The sequence below is a fragment of the Camelina sativa genome, chromosome 3 (genome assembly GCF_030686135.1).
Source record: "Camelina sativa cultivar CO46 ecotype springtype chromosome 3, ASM3068613v1".
In the NCBI taxonomy this organism is placed as follows: domain Eukaryota; kingdom Viridiplantae; phylum Streptophyta; class Magnoliopsida; order Brassicales; family Brassicaceae; genus Camelina; species Camelina sativa.
In genome coordinates, this window is record NC_141882.1 from 12,867,548 (window position 1) to 12,882,473 (window position 14,926).

At 36.5% G+C, this 14,926-nt stretch overlaps 4 protein-coding genes across 8 annotated transcripts; 3 read left to right on the forward strand and 1 right to left on the reverse strand.

Annotated features, from left to right (window-relative positions):
- Nucleotides 1-214: 214 nt before the first annotated feature.
- LOC104777038 (pyruvate dehydrogenase E1 component subunit beta-2, chloroplastic) lies at nt 215-2,944 on the reverse strand. The gene is made up of 4 exons (XM_087508950.1): nt 2,584-2,944; nt 2,364-2,479; nt 2,216-2,250; nt 215-1,390 (listed from the first exon to the last, which is right to left on the reverse strand). Exons 1-4 carry the CDS (start codon nt 2,669-2,671, stop codon nt 418-420), a joined length of 1,212 nt encoding a protein of 403 aa, XP_087365076.1. The 5' UTR covers nt 2,672-2,944; the 3' UTR covers nt 215-417.
- Nucleotides 2,945-3,761: 817 nt separating this feature from the next.
- On the forward strand, nt 3,762-7,030 carry LOC104777039 (uncharacterized). Of its 5 annotated transcripts, none has more exons than XM_010501227.3 (6): nt 3,762-4,210; nt 4,466-4,577; nt 4,921-5,013; nt 5,112-5,312; nt 5,413-5,638; nt 5,922-6,109. In XM_010501227.3, exons 1-5 carry the CDS (start codon nt 3,912-3,914, stop codon nt 5,614-5,616), a joined length of 909 nt encoding a protein of 302 aa, XP_010499529.1. In that variant the 5' UTR covers nt 3,762-3,911; the 3' UTR covers nt 5,617-5,638; nt 5,922-6,109. The 5 variants fall into 5 exon arrangements, 4 of the variants coding, with proteins under 4 accessions (XP_010499529.1, XP_010499528.1, XP_010499530.1 ...); XM_010501228.3 differs by lacking the exon at nt 5,922-6,109 and adding an exon at nt 6,748-7,030 and having other exon boundaries at nt 3,800-4,210; XM_010501230.3 differs by having other exon boundaries at nt 3,809-4,210; nt 5,932-6,109.
- A 2,130-nt stretch (nt 7,031-9,160) lies between these two features.
- Nucleotides 9,161-10,106, forward strand: LOC104777040 (protein TIFY 5A). The gene is made up of 3 exons (XM_010501231.2): nt 9,161-9,385; nt 9,496-9,610; nt 9,706-10,106. Exons 1-3 carry the CDS (start codon nt 9,300-9,302, stop codon nt 9,925-9,927), a joined length of 423 nt encoding a protein of 140 aa, XP_010499533.1. The 5' UTR covers nt 9,161-9,299; the 3' UTR covers nt 9,928-10,106.
- Nucleotides 10,107-12,675: 2,569 nt separating this feature from the next.
- On the forward strand, nt 12,676-13,748 carry LOC147946869 (uncharacterized). Its single transcript, XM_087507277.1, has 2 exons — nt 12,676-13,590; nt 13,659-13,748. The coding sequence occupies exons 1-2, from the start codon at nt 12,691-12,693 to the stop codon at nt 13,746-13,748; spliced, it is 990 nt and encodes a 329-aa protein (XP_087363403.1). The 5' UTR covers nt 12,676-12,690.
- Nucleotides 13,749-14,926: the final 1,178 nt, after the last annotated feature.

Here is a 14,926-nt window from a genome sequence, read left to right on the forward strand (position 1 = left end):
GGTCATTGTAATAAAATCTTTGTTTGGATTCATAGAGAAATGAGTTGTGTATGTGTTTATATAAATTTTGACAAAAAAAAAAAAAAAAAAAGTGTTTATATAAAGTGTAAAGAGAATTCTAATGTTTTTAAATTTTGTTGTAGTTACTAGTTAGCACCATGAATATAAAGCTCTTTGTTTGGAATCTAATTAGTGTAAAGAAAAATGCTAAAGGTTTAACAAAACAAAAGTGGGAAGTAAATTAACAACCAAAGGTCCAAAACATTCTGAGTTACAAAACAAATATTCCAATACACAACAAAGGAGATAAAACTTCAACAAAACCAATTCCACTTAAACAAATTCTTTAAAAAGCTAAACTAAAGAGAAAGACAGAGAGGTAAATGATAAATAATGGTTCACCAGATTAGTATGAATTCACTGGCAAAGCTGCTCAACAGCGGTCACGATCTGAGCTGGTTGAACCACGGTCCACTCCTCTAATGTACCAGCGTAAGGTGTAGGAACGTCCTGAGAAGACAAACACATTACCGGAGCGTCTAAGTAGTCATGAAAGTTCTCGTTGATGGCAGCTGTAAGACTTGCCCCAATCCCGCCGGTTCTCATACACTCCTCCACGATCAAAACCCGGTGTGTTTTCTTTACTGAGTTTCCGATCGTGTGGAGGTCGAATGGTTTTAGCGACCTGATGTCGATAACCTCAGGGTCATACCCTTTGTTCACCAGAGTTTTTGCTGCCTGCATCACATGGTACCTCATCCGCGAGTAAGTGAGGATGGTGATGTGTTCCCCTGGTCTGACCATCTCAGCTTCTTCAAGGTTACAGATGTAGTCTTCGTCCGGGATTTTCTCCTTGAGATTGTAAAGCAGAACGTGTTCGAAAAGAATCACAGGGTTCTCGCTTCTTATGGCGGCTTTCATCAAGCCTTTGGCATTGTAGGGAGTAGAGCAAGCAACCATCTGGATCCCAGGGATGGACTGGAAGTAAGATTCTAACCGCTGTGAATGCTCAGCACCAAGCTGGCGTCCCACTCCACCAGGACCACGGATGACAACGGGAATCGTGAACTGACCACCAGAAGTGTAGTGAAGCATTCCACAGTTGTTGGAGATTTGGTTGAAGGCGAGGAGGAGGAAACCCATGTTCATACCTTCAATGACAGGTCTTAGACCAGTCATGGCCGCTCCAATTGCCATACCAGTGAATGCATTTTCACAAATAGGAGTATCGAGAACCCTGAGGTCGCCAAATTTATCAGCAAGACCTTTGGTTACCTTGTAGGAGCCTCCGTAATGGCCTACATCTTCACCCATAACACATACATTTGCATCTCTGTCCATCTCCTCTTCCAAACCTTCCTGAAGAGCCTCGAAAAGCAATAGTTCATGTCTGCAAGTTCAGATATATGCAAAAACATCCGTTATACTCGTGTTGTGACTTAGAGGACATCAACATGACAATGACATTGATTGAATATGGCATGGAAATGTCTCTGTGAGTTGTGACAATGGATACATCTTTTTTGTCAAATGACACTGGATACATCATGGATTGCTTTATGTGAATATAGAAACAAGACAGATCCCAAACGGAAACAATAGCTATAGAAAATAAAAGAGCACATAATTGATGGAAAGTATATCATGAATTGTGAATGTAAGCCAAGCCAATTGCAGAATATGTTTAATGTTTTTTTTTGGGAAAGCTGAAATGTTCTGGGGAGATTAGCATGAGTTCACGTTTATGGTTCACACCCTAACAATTTTAGCATGATAACGACAACTAAAAGATTCAATAGGAAGATTAGGAAGCAAAGAAATGCAACACATTCAGCTTTTGATATCAACCATCGATTTAAAAATTAACGTTTCTATATGTCTTAAAGGTAGAACTGGCCAAGATTCTAAATCATCACAATCAATAGCACATAGTTAAAAAAAATTTCTTGACTCTAACCAACTTTGAATCCCAACACCAAGTAAGAAAAACTATAGGAACAGTCTAAATAATTCACAAGTATTGGAAAATATATGTTTTCAAACAAACAAGGCAGAGAGGCAAGGGAAACCAAAGGCATTATCTAATCAGAGAATTGTACTCCTAGCAGTAGTAGTAACTAAATCCTTCAATCAGCTCAAAAATTTGAGTAAAAATCAAAACCCAATTTGCAAAGCATTAATTAAAAATGTGAAGAACAAAAAGAAAAAAACAAACCCAGTGCTCGCAGATGTGTCCGCCTCCTTCTTCGTCTACAAAAAAAGAGAACAAAAGAAACCCAGAAATCCTCATTATTACAGATTCAAAGGACGAGAACGAGACTACAAAAAAAAAAAAAAAAAAATCGAAAGACGAAACGCATTACCGCAACAGCAGCAGCATTGGGAATCAATTTCTGAGAGTGACGAACTGTGAGAGAAGAACCAAAGCTCTTCTTCTTACTCGCATCAGATCCAGCCACTATATATCTCTGGCTCCTCACTACCATCACCAACAATATATAATTAATCAACAACTACTTTAAGATCTCTCTCACAAAAAAAAAAAAAAAAAAAAAAGACAATTCAGAGAAATGTAGATCGAACCTGAAAGATTTGTGAGTTTCTTGGAATCGACGGGATTAAACGTAGATAACGCCGTAGCAGCTCCAGGTCCATGAATGATCGAAGACATTTTATTTTTTATTTTGCACAATTCTTTTTGATTTAAAAAAAAAAAACTATACAAAGTGTGTTTGTTTATAAACAGCAGAGATGGCGATACCAAACACTGACCCGACGGAGAAATCGAAGAATTAGAACAAAATAAAGGGTTGTGAAATCGAATTGCTTTTGATTTTGATATTTAAAAAAAATAAATTCGAATTATTATTATTTTGTGCAATCAAATCCACATGTTTACATTGTTTTCATCGCCTGATCTTATGTAACATCTCTATTGTAGAATAACCAATACAAAAATGACGCGTGTGTGATATACGAATGTTGTGACACGTGTATGTATTTAGTTTGAGGATCATTATAGTACTCGATGAACAAGCTTGCAGAGTAATAATACTTGGTTTGCTGAACCACCCCAGACCAACCCGAATTTTACACACTACAAAGCTTTCAGATTTCGTGTAAGAGACGGCGGTGGGCCTCATATATGAATCGGCCCAATAGCAATACAGTTTCATTAGTAGTAACACTTAATGACTTAAATTCACAAAACCACCCCGTCACATATCCTAGGATGACATTCAGATATTTTATTACTAGGTTTGTTATATGTAGTGGTGGTACATAGGCAAACCAGCTTCGTAAAGAGGTTGCAACCAAATAGGTAATACATATTCGGTACTTAGAGAGCATAAAAGAGTAACATGGATAGCTAGTTTTATAGCTGCATACATATATATCGGTCGTTGCATTCAACTATTTTTTTTTGACACTTTTAATTGAGGTCAGTGACCAGATCCGGAAACCATTTGGGGTGGTAGGGGAGACCTACATCTGGCAAAAATTATTGGACAGTTGAAAGGGTTCTTGTGTGGCCGGTAATGCCGAAAACGAAAACCCTTCGGAATAGTTATGGCCTTGACGACCGTCACTTGATCAACATGATTTGTCTCTATATCCATTTGAAAACTAGCAACTAAACTGTTTAATGAAATAAAAACCAGTCAAATATAAATTAGTTCCTATAAATAAAGACGTATTAAATATTAATATGATTAATCAGTATAAAATGAAATTGGATTAGAGTTAAATCATTCGAATGCAGTTCAAAAATATATGCGGTTTTTGTATCGTCCACGCAATACCCAACATTTAATAAGAACCAAAATAATAATAAAAACTTTTTTTTGATAATTGAAAAGGCTTCTTCTCTTTGGTCTATCTATCTTCATCTCTCAGACATTGAAAAAGATATGGAATTGCTTTATCTCCTCTGTTCGATCCTCTACTCCTCACTCACTTCCTTCGTACTCTCTCTTCTCCTCCCATTTCGCTTCCTTCTGCACCGTCTCTTCCCCTCACGCTTCCCCGTAGATCCCAATGTCTCTTTCTACCAAGGTACCGTTTGGCATGACCGTCTCCGTCCTGTACGCCACTCGTTCCGTTACTCTGTTCGTTACGCTCTCTTCGACCTCGATGAAGCTACTACCACTCCGTCGGATCATCTCTCCGCCGATGAAGCTCGCCGTGTTTCTCTCACCACCGGGCCTATGTAAGTTTCAAATTTATTGATACCTCCGAAATCGAAATTGTTTTGATTAAATTGCCCAAAATTTCACAAAAGGATTAACCAAAAGCGAATGAAAAAAAATCTCATTTTCAGAAAGACACTGTTTGGGTTTTTAATTTCAGTTTTGTTTTTTAAGGTTTGGTGTTTTGGTCTGAAACACTCTTGTTGTGTATTGTATTGTAACCAAACTGTGGATCAAATAGATAATGTTGGATGAATCTGTAATTTTGTATGCAGCTATCTGTTGACAATACCACCAAGCGTTGGGTATGAACAAAACCCATTGAGTTTGTATTACTGCTACGACTTGGATGGATCAAGTAAACGCTTGACTAAATGCATTGCTCAGGTACATTTATAGATAATAGATATATGTTTTGTCTCCTCTGTTTCGTGATTTGTCTCTCATTTTCTCACTCTTGTCTGATACACCCATTCTGTGATAGCTGACATATCTATAATAGAACACTATTGTGTGTTGATACATGTTATGAACTAATATATATATATATATGATCTATGGTGATGGTACCTAATCTCAATATGGGATGAACTATCTTCACTGTTTCAGAGATCTGACTAATGTGTTCAAATATGTTTATGAAAGAAGAGAATGTGTAATCACTTACTTGTTGTATTGGCTTTATGGTGTTACTGTCTCTCTATTGATATGATTTAGAGGGTTTCTGTAGGTTACAAATACGCCATGGGGGGAACGAGTGACATTTGTATTCGAACCTGAATCTGACTTGGTTGCTAAATCATTACAAGTCAGTCCTTTCATGGTATGTTGTTTCTCTTATTATATTGTTGTCGTCTTTAATCATCAGTTTGAGTGATTGATCAAACGGTTCTTAAAAGTGAAGTTACATAACCTTTTCAGGATATGCTTGGGAACTGGAAAATTAGAGCTAATGAACCTGGAGAGGAGTTATCTGTCTCCATTGAATCGAAGCATCCTCATCTTGGTAACTATTTCTCTGCGACATTAAAGGCGAAAAGAATACCGACAACACTAGTGTCTGATCCTGCAGTTTTCTTCTGGTTGATGCCTCATAAGGTTGCGATATGGATTTATTGGCATGTAAGTGAACATATACTCAAAATCTTGAAGCACATATATTCAAAACGTTGGTCAACTTGACTGCTCGAGTTTCACATGTGTTACTTTCGTTGTTTTTAAGGCACTTAAACTGTGGTGGAAGAATGTACCTTTTATCCAACACCCGAGATACACGAACCCATCATACAGAGAGGAATCAGAGAAACGTGATCAAGAACTTCCTTGCCGCGGGTTAGATGGGTTAAATGCGGACGCTTGTAGTAGTAGTAGTAGTTTTGGAGGATGCCGCTTTGCGTGGCGAGATGCTAATTGGCCTTGGTCATGAATACATACATACATTCTTTAAGGTACTTGATAAAACACACCATCCTTTTCATTTGCCTAGTTTGTGTGTTTTCTCTTTTCTGGAAATTTTCAATACACTAAATTCACACTAACCTTTTCTTCACACCTGAAAAATGTCAACAAATTATGTTCTTTCACATCCTGAAATATGAAAGAAATTGTTTTTAGAAACCCTTTTTTTTGGTCTTCGCTCAATGAGTAAGATTTTTTCAGGTTTTTTTTTTTTTTTATATGTTTTGTTAGAGATTGTTCAGTGGAAATCACCAAATTTCTCTTTTGATTTAGGGGCTAGCAGATCATCAGAGACTGGAATTTACGATCATTCATGTAATGCTAGGATTGGTATATATCATTTGAAAATCTCTCGTCTCAAGTTTGAGTTGACTTGTTTAGACTGGATTTTTAAGACAATTGAGAACCTTGTTGATAGATAGAAACTAAACGTTGCATTATTCATTGATTCGTTTGTGATACTTCCCATCTCCTAAAATCCTAATCTTTGTGTTTACAATCTGAGAAAATAAATCTGCACTTTAAAGTATATTGATGGTTTTACTTTAACCATATCGATTATGATAATCTTTTACCCTTAGTTCTAAAAAACTTGTTTTACTAACTAGATTGAGATAGTAGTTTCATGTGTATTTTCTTCTGGGTCATCAAAGAGTTTAAATGGCTGCTATATATTTTGATAACTAGTATTTTGATAGAGAGAATTTCTTAGTTTATTTTTTAAATGAGTTTTTGTGGTTGTTGTCCTCTAAAATTGCATTACTGTAAATGAGTTTTTGATGTATGTTTTGGATTTATTTATTTTGCCAACAAACTTTGGACCCATTATTAACAAGATTGTCAAAATAAAATAAATTATAGATGCTTCATTCTTTTCGTGGCTGCTCTGATCAACTGATCTTTTTTTATTTACATCCCAGTCCTTGATCTTTCTGGTACTTCATTAAAGTTAACACTTCATAATCATACAATTCATATTGAACCCATAGAACTTAATCTCCATTCCTTGTTTTGTTTTTTAATGAGTTTTTGTGTTTAACTCTTTTAGTAAAATTTTCATCTTTTCTTTTTTTGTTTAATTCTGAAAAATATTTTATAGAGCAAGAAAAGAAAAAGAAAAAACAACTCAGCCACATAAATGAACGTTATAAGATAACATCAGACCGAGATAATGATGGATTCGAACGGAGTCAAAGCGTGCCAAATTGCAAACTTCACGTCAATTTGCGATATTGATGTGAGATACTTCTGGATTTAGTATATGTCGAAAAGTTGTGGCTTTGCACAACACCAACCACATGTTTTGTTCGTTTGCAGAAGTAGAGATATATTGTATATATCATTTGACTAATTTATTCTGAATATCGATGATTTTTTTTCAACGTGCTTTTGTTTTCTATATTGTCGGTATGTCAGCACACTGAATAGTAATTAATCCGTCGACTACTTTACTTCGGAGGCACGTAATAAGACTATTTATCAAATTGTGGATCAATCGAGTGGTGTCGTAGACTCGTAGGTAACCAACAAGGTTTAAGGTCGTCGATATCATACTTCTCGTTACACACGTGTTTAAGTTTTATGTTCAAGGCCGCAAAAGTAAAAGAAAAATAAACGTTAGTTACTTTTTTGACGGCAAATAAATTATAGTTTTGTGTATTATGCAAATATTATCAATTTGACTAATTTTATTTTGAACATCGATGATTATTTTTTTGACTTGTTTCCGTCGACTACTTGCTTTATAGGCACGTAATAAGATTATTTGTGAAAAGTAAACGATATTTTGTCAAATTGTGAATCAATTGAATGGTGCTTAGGTAGCCAACAAGGTTTAAGGTTGATTTATAATATATCTCATGAGGCACGTGTTTAATTGGTTTTATGTTACGCCGCAGAAAAGTAAAGAAAATAAAAAAAAAACGTCAGTTACTTTTTTGGCGGCAAATAATTATAATTTCGTTTGTTATGATAAAATCACCAATATACGGTTGTTTTCATGCGTTTCTATGCATATATATATTTGCTAATATGGTGTTTGAATTTATTAGTCACATGGAGACTGATTGTTATTTTATTCTAATCATCAAAAAATTCAAAACAACGTCTATGATCGTGTCATGTCTCAGTTTGCGGACGACATATTTACAAAAGTTTTAGGCAAGTTCAATTTCAAACACTTTATATTACGTTGGACTTTTGCATTTTTTACTGTTCGACCTGAAGATAAAAAATTGAGATATAAATAAGTAAATCTCCTAATATGTTAATTTGTGTTAAGTTAAATTTCCTTTTTCCAATAAGAGTCTTTTTAACATCTAACTCTTAATTTTGGTAGGGTGTTTAACATCTAACTCTTGTATGTGTATAATTGTTCTTTTTTCCTCTTTTTTTTTTCTTTTTTTCTTTTTCTGCCTATATATGTGTACTATTGTTCATTGATCAATAATTAATTACGTACAATTCCGCTTAACTCTGACAATGTGCTCTTCTTCTTTTTTTTTTTTTTTTTTTTTTTTGTCACGAATCCAGTACTGCACGAATCCTTACCACTTATTTCATAGCCGTGGAACAATTAAGGACGTATAATTAAAAACTTGCAGAAGAAAATACCGAAAGGAGAAGGGATTGAGACACAAACATGTGCCTTAATGAAGATTATTAATTATTGACTCAAATGCGTTAGGTACGAAAATGTCAGACAGTAAAAAGTTGTGGTCGTCTATCTTACAAGGAGAAAACACGTGCAAATATGATTTTATATTATTCAGTTGAAATATGAATTTAATTAATATATAAACACAAAATTTATAACTTGTAACTTGGAATAATTCTCGCTTTTTCGATATAAGGGTTTGGAGCCTTGGAACGTTACTTTCCGGCACAGATGTTTACATTTAACCAATAACTAAGAAATGAAGTATTTTACACACGTTTTTCAATCAAAAAAGATTATGTTAAAAAGTACCGCCAAATTTTTTTAATTAGTGCGTGAGCAATGGTCGCAGATACTAGTATTAAATAAAGAGATACGCCACGCCGCCTGAAATAAGTCAGAAAATATATATGCATTATAATATACATACCGGTGGCGGTGGTGGCTGTGAGTGACTCCACCGTCGACACTTACACAAACCAAGGAAAAAATTAGGTCGCACTATAGTACACCAGTTAATTAATAAATAATAACCAAATACTACAAAAAAAAAAAAAAAAGTTTATAGTTTAACCAAAAAAACTAAAGTCAAGCACATGGACTGAAATATGTGTATTGATTATTTGAAAAAAAAAAAAAGAAGAAGAAATTTGCGATAAAGCATTTAAAAAAAACGGAACTAGAGCTTTCACTTCTTTTTTTTTTGTCTTTAAAAAATCGCAAAACCTTAAAGTTGTACAATTTTCAAAAAAAAAATAGAAAAAGCATTTTCCACGTGAGAGAATTAGATAGAAGACGTTGTGTTCTGTCTGTCTGTCTATTTATCCTAAGAATCCGCCGTTATAAAATCCGTGTTCTGTTTCCCACCGTCTCTTCCGTGTCCTCTTTTTCTCTCATTATCACAAAACAAACACAACATATTACATATATATAAATACACTTTATATTATCTATCTCAATCCAGATCAACACAAAATCATCATCTTACTTGCGACATGAAGACGATGCAGCAAACTTGCGACTTGGAACTTCGTCTTTTTCCCACTTCTACTTATGATTCTGATTCTTCTGATGATACCTCGTCAGTCTATCTCTCTCTTTAAAATTTGATTTTTTTGTTAGTAATCTCAGAAAATCAGAGTTTATTAATACATTAATCTGATTTGTTTTACACAATTATTGGATTTGAAGTGTGATGGAATCAACCATCTCACGAGATCAAGCACAACCAAAGGAAGAATCTCAAAGAATAACAATTTTCTACAATGGAAAAATGTGTGTTTCTTCCGATGTTACTCATCTTCAGGTATGTGTGTATACATTATATACACATTCATATGATTTTTAATGAAATTATTTGGTGGATTTATAATAACTAATGTTTTATGTAAATGAATGCAGGCTAAATCTATAATATCGATGGCGAACAGAGATATGGAAGAGAAGTCATCCTCAATAAACGGGTCGGATTCGCAAAATAAGTCGACCCGATTTCATCATAATCATTACCAGCTTCCAAATCCAAAGGCGTCAATGAAAAGATCTCTCCAAAGTTTTCTTCATAAACGGAAAATTCGAATTCAAGCTTCTTCACCTTATCACCATCAACATTCACGACGATAGTGTTTTTGTTATTTTTTGAGTAATCAATCTAAGTGAAATTATGTTTTTTTTTGTGTTCTTTTTTACTGATTAGAGAAGTACTCTTAATAGAAACACATACATAGTATTTGATTCATCTCAAGAGCGATTATGAACCTGATGTACCATTATATATGAACACAATACATTTAATTTCTAAACCGATGTTCTTATCTATTTATATACAGTGAGCTATAATCCGTCCTAAATAGTTAAATAGTATGAACTATGTTTTGTGGTTATGAGTTCATTGTTGGTTAAGTTCTTGACAATACATAGTCAAAAATTATCTTAATTTTTTTTGGGTCTGTTTGTGTTTTAGTACATTTTACAAACTTAATTGTAAAATTAGTACTAACACTATTCAAAATTGGAGAAAGAGTGTGTGTGAGATAGAATTGGTAAGAGATAGAGAAAAATGTGGGATAGTGAGATTTGGGTGTGATTACGGGTTTTTCCCCGTCGGTGTTTTATTTTTAAAAAGGAGAGAGGGACGGAACAGTGGAAAGCTGTTTGTCTCCGACGTATTAAAACCTTGTGGAGTATAGTTAATGGGCCTAACGTGAAAGAAGGTTTATTACTGGGCTTTAGGTTTGGTAATTAAAAGCCCATATTTAATTAGTTGTGAAATTAACTATACTCGAAGTAGACACCTAGATATTAACTCTAATCGAGGCAGATATTAAAGTAAACACTTGTACAGTAAGTATAGAGTTTTGGAAAGGTGTTTCTATGGGACCAGTAAAATCGTAGAAGTAGATTACATTGAGAAGAGTTTGGAAGTATAAAGAAGATAAAGAAGGAGATACAAAAATGAGACATGGAAGGTATGTTTATAAGATTTGTTTATAAAGGTTTCATGATTTATGGTACTTAACCGCTCACATCTTACTGATCGGATAATTGTACTGCCAATGTAGTGGATGATGCAGTTGTTGTCCAGTCGGGGAGGTGGATACTGTGGATGAATGGTGAATGGGAGTTCAAAATGGACACAACTCTGGGGGACGGTGTGTACGGCTGTCGAGTGTGAATAGTATGAAAAGCATAGAAGACAAAACCACAGAGCTATACGGTATGGGTAAATCCACAAATGTTATGGAATTAAGCTACATGTTCGAGGACAGACTAGCTCAGATGCATGGAACACCCCCTGGTCCCACGGTTATTAGAGACGACAGAGAGTTCAGGTGTTTCAAATCTCTCAGTCTTGCAGACAAATCGATAAGTTTGTTTGTTGTAATAAGAAACATTAATGGGAGCTTTATTTTGGAGGGTGTGAATTCTGATGGGTATAAAGATGGGGTCACCAGTCAAGTGTGAGAAAGTAGGATACTTTGGAGGATTGATGACATCAATAATGCAAAATAATCCAGTCGTTCCGGTGGATAATCCAAATAGACGTAGTTTGGAGATTGAGGATGATGGTTTAAGTGAAGACGTACTACTGAGTCATGTAGAAAGCATTGAGGAGATGCTTAGGGTTAAATCAGGTAAAAATTCCATCCAAACTGAACCAATATCTGAGGACGGTTTAAGTGATACCGTACTACTGAGCCATGTAGAGAGCGTTGAGGGACGAGTAAGAAGTACGGACCAGGAAACTAGTGGGAGAAGTAGTGAACTGACAGATGATTTGTTCGTAGAATACGTTGAGAGTATTGAGGCATTGATAAATGAGGGGGAAGATTCGGAACGGGAAGGAGATTTTGAAGATTTTGAAAGTGGGGACGACAACGGATTTGGTTCCGATGGGGAATTGAGTAGTTATGGAGGGAGTGAAATGGAAGAGGATGAGGCAGTGTACATCTCGTTTACAACAAAGCTTGAACCAACCAGCAATGAGTCAATGAGAAGCGACAGAGACAACGTCGGTCAGGATTTTGTTAATCCTGCGCCTACAAAGAGATCGAGAAAGGTGAGCTGGATGGGGGAGGATTATCAAAATCCTGGTAGTATGGATGATATGGGTGAGATAAGACAGAGTTTCAAAAAAGGCATAACAATTTACGAGATCTATGGGTTTGAAGACCTAGAACCAATGTTTGATGACGAGTACTTGAACGAGAAGGCAGCCAATGTGGATACAAATTCACACGGTATGAGAAGGACTCATTGGTTGCCGAATGCTATGACAAGAAAGGTTGTGACTGGCGAGTGTACGGCCACCAGGTATGTGGGACAAAAGAATATGAAGTCAGAAAGGCACAATTAGAGCATACGTGTGAAGTACAGACGCGTAGCAAGTTCTCAGCACATGCCACATTCCGTGCCGTAGCCGCGCTGCTCAGGTCAAAGTATGCAAAAGCATATTGTGTACCAAGAGCTAGAGACTTACCAGAGTGTTGCCTGTCAGAGCACAACATACGGATGACCTACTGGAAGGGTTGGAAAGCAAAAGAACTTGCAGTGGTAACAGCTCACGGGACAGAGGAGAATAGTTACTTATTGTTGCCTGTGTATTTGCATGTCCTTCAGTTGGTTAATCCTGGAACAGTTTACCATCTGGAAACAGAGGTTGATGTGGACGGTTAAAAGAGGTTCAAGTACGTGTTTTTAGCTCTAGGCGCAAGTGTGAAGGGCCTACCATTTGTTAGGAGGGTTTTCGTGGTGGACGGGACACACTTTTTTGGTAAATATAGGGGATGTTTACTTACTGCTAGCTGCCAGGATGCAAATTTCCAGATATTCCCTGTAGCATTTGCTGTTGTGGATAGTGAGAACGATGATTCATGGTCATAGTTTATGAAAAAGCTCAGTGAAATAGTTCCTGATGGTGATGAGCTAACATTTATTTCTAACAGAAATGCGTCTCTCTTAAAAGCTATTTCAGAGGTGTATCCCCAATCACATCATGGAGCCTGTCTTGTCCACATTAAAAGAAATGTGAAAGGTAAGTATAAGAAAAAAAGTGGACTACCCTCGCTGGTGTGGAGGGCAAGAAACATGTACAGAAAGAAGGATTTTGCGGCTGAGTATGCTAGGATTAAAAAAAGGAATAGAGGATGTTGGGAATACCTGGAAGAAATTGGCGTCGAGAATGGGAGCAGAGCTCATTTTGCCGGCGAGAGGTATAATTTGATGTCATCTAACATTGCTGAGTCCTTGAAAAATGCATTGATACCATCTAGAGGTAGTTCTGTTGTAGCATTGCTGGAGTTTATTAGGAAAATGCTAGCTAGGTGGTTTGAATCACGTAGGAAAAAGATTTCGAGAACTGTTGGTGATATACCTATAGCGGTTGAAAGAGAATTGTTGAAATGGTTCAAAGGAGGACTAGGGATGGGTGTACTTGCTGTAGGAGAATGGGATTTCGAGGTTACACCAAAGGATGGAAAGCAGTTCCTTATGTCACTGGACGACAAAACCTGCTCCTGCCTGGAGTTTCAGAAGCTCAAGATCCCTTGCACTCACGCAATGGCTGCAGCTCATGACAGGGGTTTGGAGTACAGGACACTTGTTGGACAGATGTATAGGATATCTACATGGACTCTTACAGTAGGAACAGCTATACTGTCTGTCCAAGATCCAGCGGAAGTGAATGTCCCAGATGAAATCAGAGTTGTCTGCTTGAGTCCTCCGATAACGAGGAGACGACCAGGGAGACCCCCGAAGTTGCGCATCCACTCTGCAGTAGAGTATTCGGTAATATAGAAATGTTTAAGATGTATTCAAATTATATTCTGAATATAGTTTGCAATGTGTAACTGCAGGGAAATAATAAGTCGAGGCAACCAAACAAGTGTGGACGTTGCGGTGGTTTTGGACACAATAGGGTAACATGTGCTAATCCTCTCCGATGATGTAGACGGTGAAGGATTTTGTCGGATTTTGATGTTTTTTGATGAATGAGTGTATGGTTTTTTGGTAATTAAATGTAGAGCCCTTAAATGTTTGATCGGTAATTAAGCCTCGTACGGGTATCCAACATTATGTGTATTGTTGGGATTTTAACATCAAGTAACTCAACTGATGTACGGTGTGAACACCGTTAACACAGGGGAGTTTTATGTACATCTTTGTTTGAGTACGGGATGGTGTACAGATAATCCGAATTCACTATTTAATGCTTCGTAGTCCAATATATCCAGTACTGATACATCAGTGTACAAACGTAAGTGTGTAAATATTGTTGTACATGAAACCATACACAAATGTAGTTGTGCAGTCAGGCACCCCAGTTAAGCGAAGATGGTACCCAGATGTTACGAATTCACGCAGTCAACAGCCCGTACACCTCCATCTGAGTACGAGATTGGTGTACACTAAACAAATTCATATGTGGGTGTACAGATAATCGAAGATGGTACCCAGATGTTACGAATTTACGGAGTCAACAGCCCGTACACTGATACACAGAGTTTTAAACCCTATTTTCCTACTGCAAGTGCACAGCAAAGAAGTAGTACTTAGGGGTCGAATCCCACGAAGACCAAGTTTTACTCTATGGTTCTATTGGTTCAATTTCAAGCTAAGACAATTCAAAGTTGGGTTTGTTTGGTAACAGTAACGCGATTAAAACAGTATAAAAAGGCAATAAGCAAAACACTAGATCAGGGGTAATTCTCGGGAATTTCAGAGATAGCAACTAAACAACTATTCATGGCATAGATTAAGTACCAGTCTAGAACTCAAACATAAATATAAACTGATCCACTGTCGTGGTATCAATAACTCTATCTGATCGATTCTGTGCGGAAACACAGAGCACGTGCTCAGACATCCGGAGCACATGCTCGGCGGTCCATAAACCCTAAACTGTCGTTTGAGCCCAGAATCGCAGACAAGCATTAAAGAACAGGAATGATAAGTTCACAAATCACCTACACATCAACTTTCGCAGGTCTAGGATAATTTGCCCACTAATGTCTTTTCTAGCAACCTATTACACTTTTGATGAATAGATAAACCTAGAATCATAGATTGGGTGATCAAATCAACCTAAGCATTAAGTCTAACAATAGTGAAGACAATCGATTAT

What these genes read in the sequence shown, in the direction of transcription:
- LOC147946869 (XM_087507277.1), top strand. Translation starts at nt 12,691, where the DNA reads ATGAAAAAGCTCAGTGAAATAGTTCCTGATGGTGATGAGCTAACATTT. An exon ending in ACTCTGCAGTAGAGTATTCG is followed by an intron (nt 13,591 to 13,658) that starts GTAATATAGAAA and finishes GTGTAACTGCAG; the next exon opens with GGAAATAATAAGTCGAGGCA.
- LOC104777039 (XM_010501227.3), top strand. Translation starts at nt 3,912, where the DNA reads ATGGAATTGCTTTATCTCCTCTGTTCGATCCTCTACTCCTCACTCACT. An exon ending in TCTCTCACCACCGGGCCTAT is followed by an intron (nt 4,211 to 4,465) that starts GTAAGTTTCAAA and finishes TTTTGTATGCAG; the next exon opens with CTATCTGTTGACAATACCAC. An exon ending in TACAAGTCAGTCCTTTCATG is followed by an intron (nt 5,014 to 5,111) that starts GTATGTTGTTTC and finishes TAACCTTTTCAG; the next exon opens with GATATGCTTGGGAACTGGAA.
- LOC104777040 (XM_010501231.2), top strand. Translation starts at nt 9,300, where the DNA reads ATGAAGACGATGCAGCAAACTTGCGACTTGGAACTTCGTCTTTTTCCC. An exon ending in GATTCTTCTGATGATACCTC is followed by an intron (nt 9,386 to 9,495) that starts GTCAGTCTATCT and finishes TTGGATTTGAAG; the next exon opens with TGTGATGGAATCAACCATCT. An exon ending in CCGATGTTACTCATCTTCAG is followed by an intron (nt 9,611 to 9,705) that starts GTATGTGTGTAT and finishes AAATGAATGCAG; the next exon opens with GCTAAATCTATAATATCGAT.
- LOC104777038 (XM_087508950.1), bottom strand. Translation starts at nt 2,671, where the DNA reads ATGTCTTCGATCATTCATGGACCTGGAGCTGCTACGGCGTTATCTACG. An exon ending in GAAACTCACAAATCTTTCAG is followed by an intron (nt 2,480 to 2,583) that starts GTTCGATCTACA and finishes TGGTGATGGTAG; the next exon opens with TGAGGAGCCAGAGATATATA. An exon ending in CCAATGCTGCTGCTGTTGCG is followed by an intron (nt 2,251 to 2,363) that starts GTAATGCGTTTC and finishes CTTTTTTTGTAG; the next exon opens with ACGAAGAAGGAGGCGGACAC.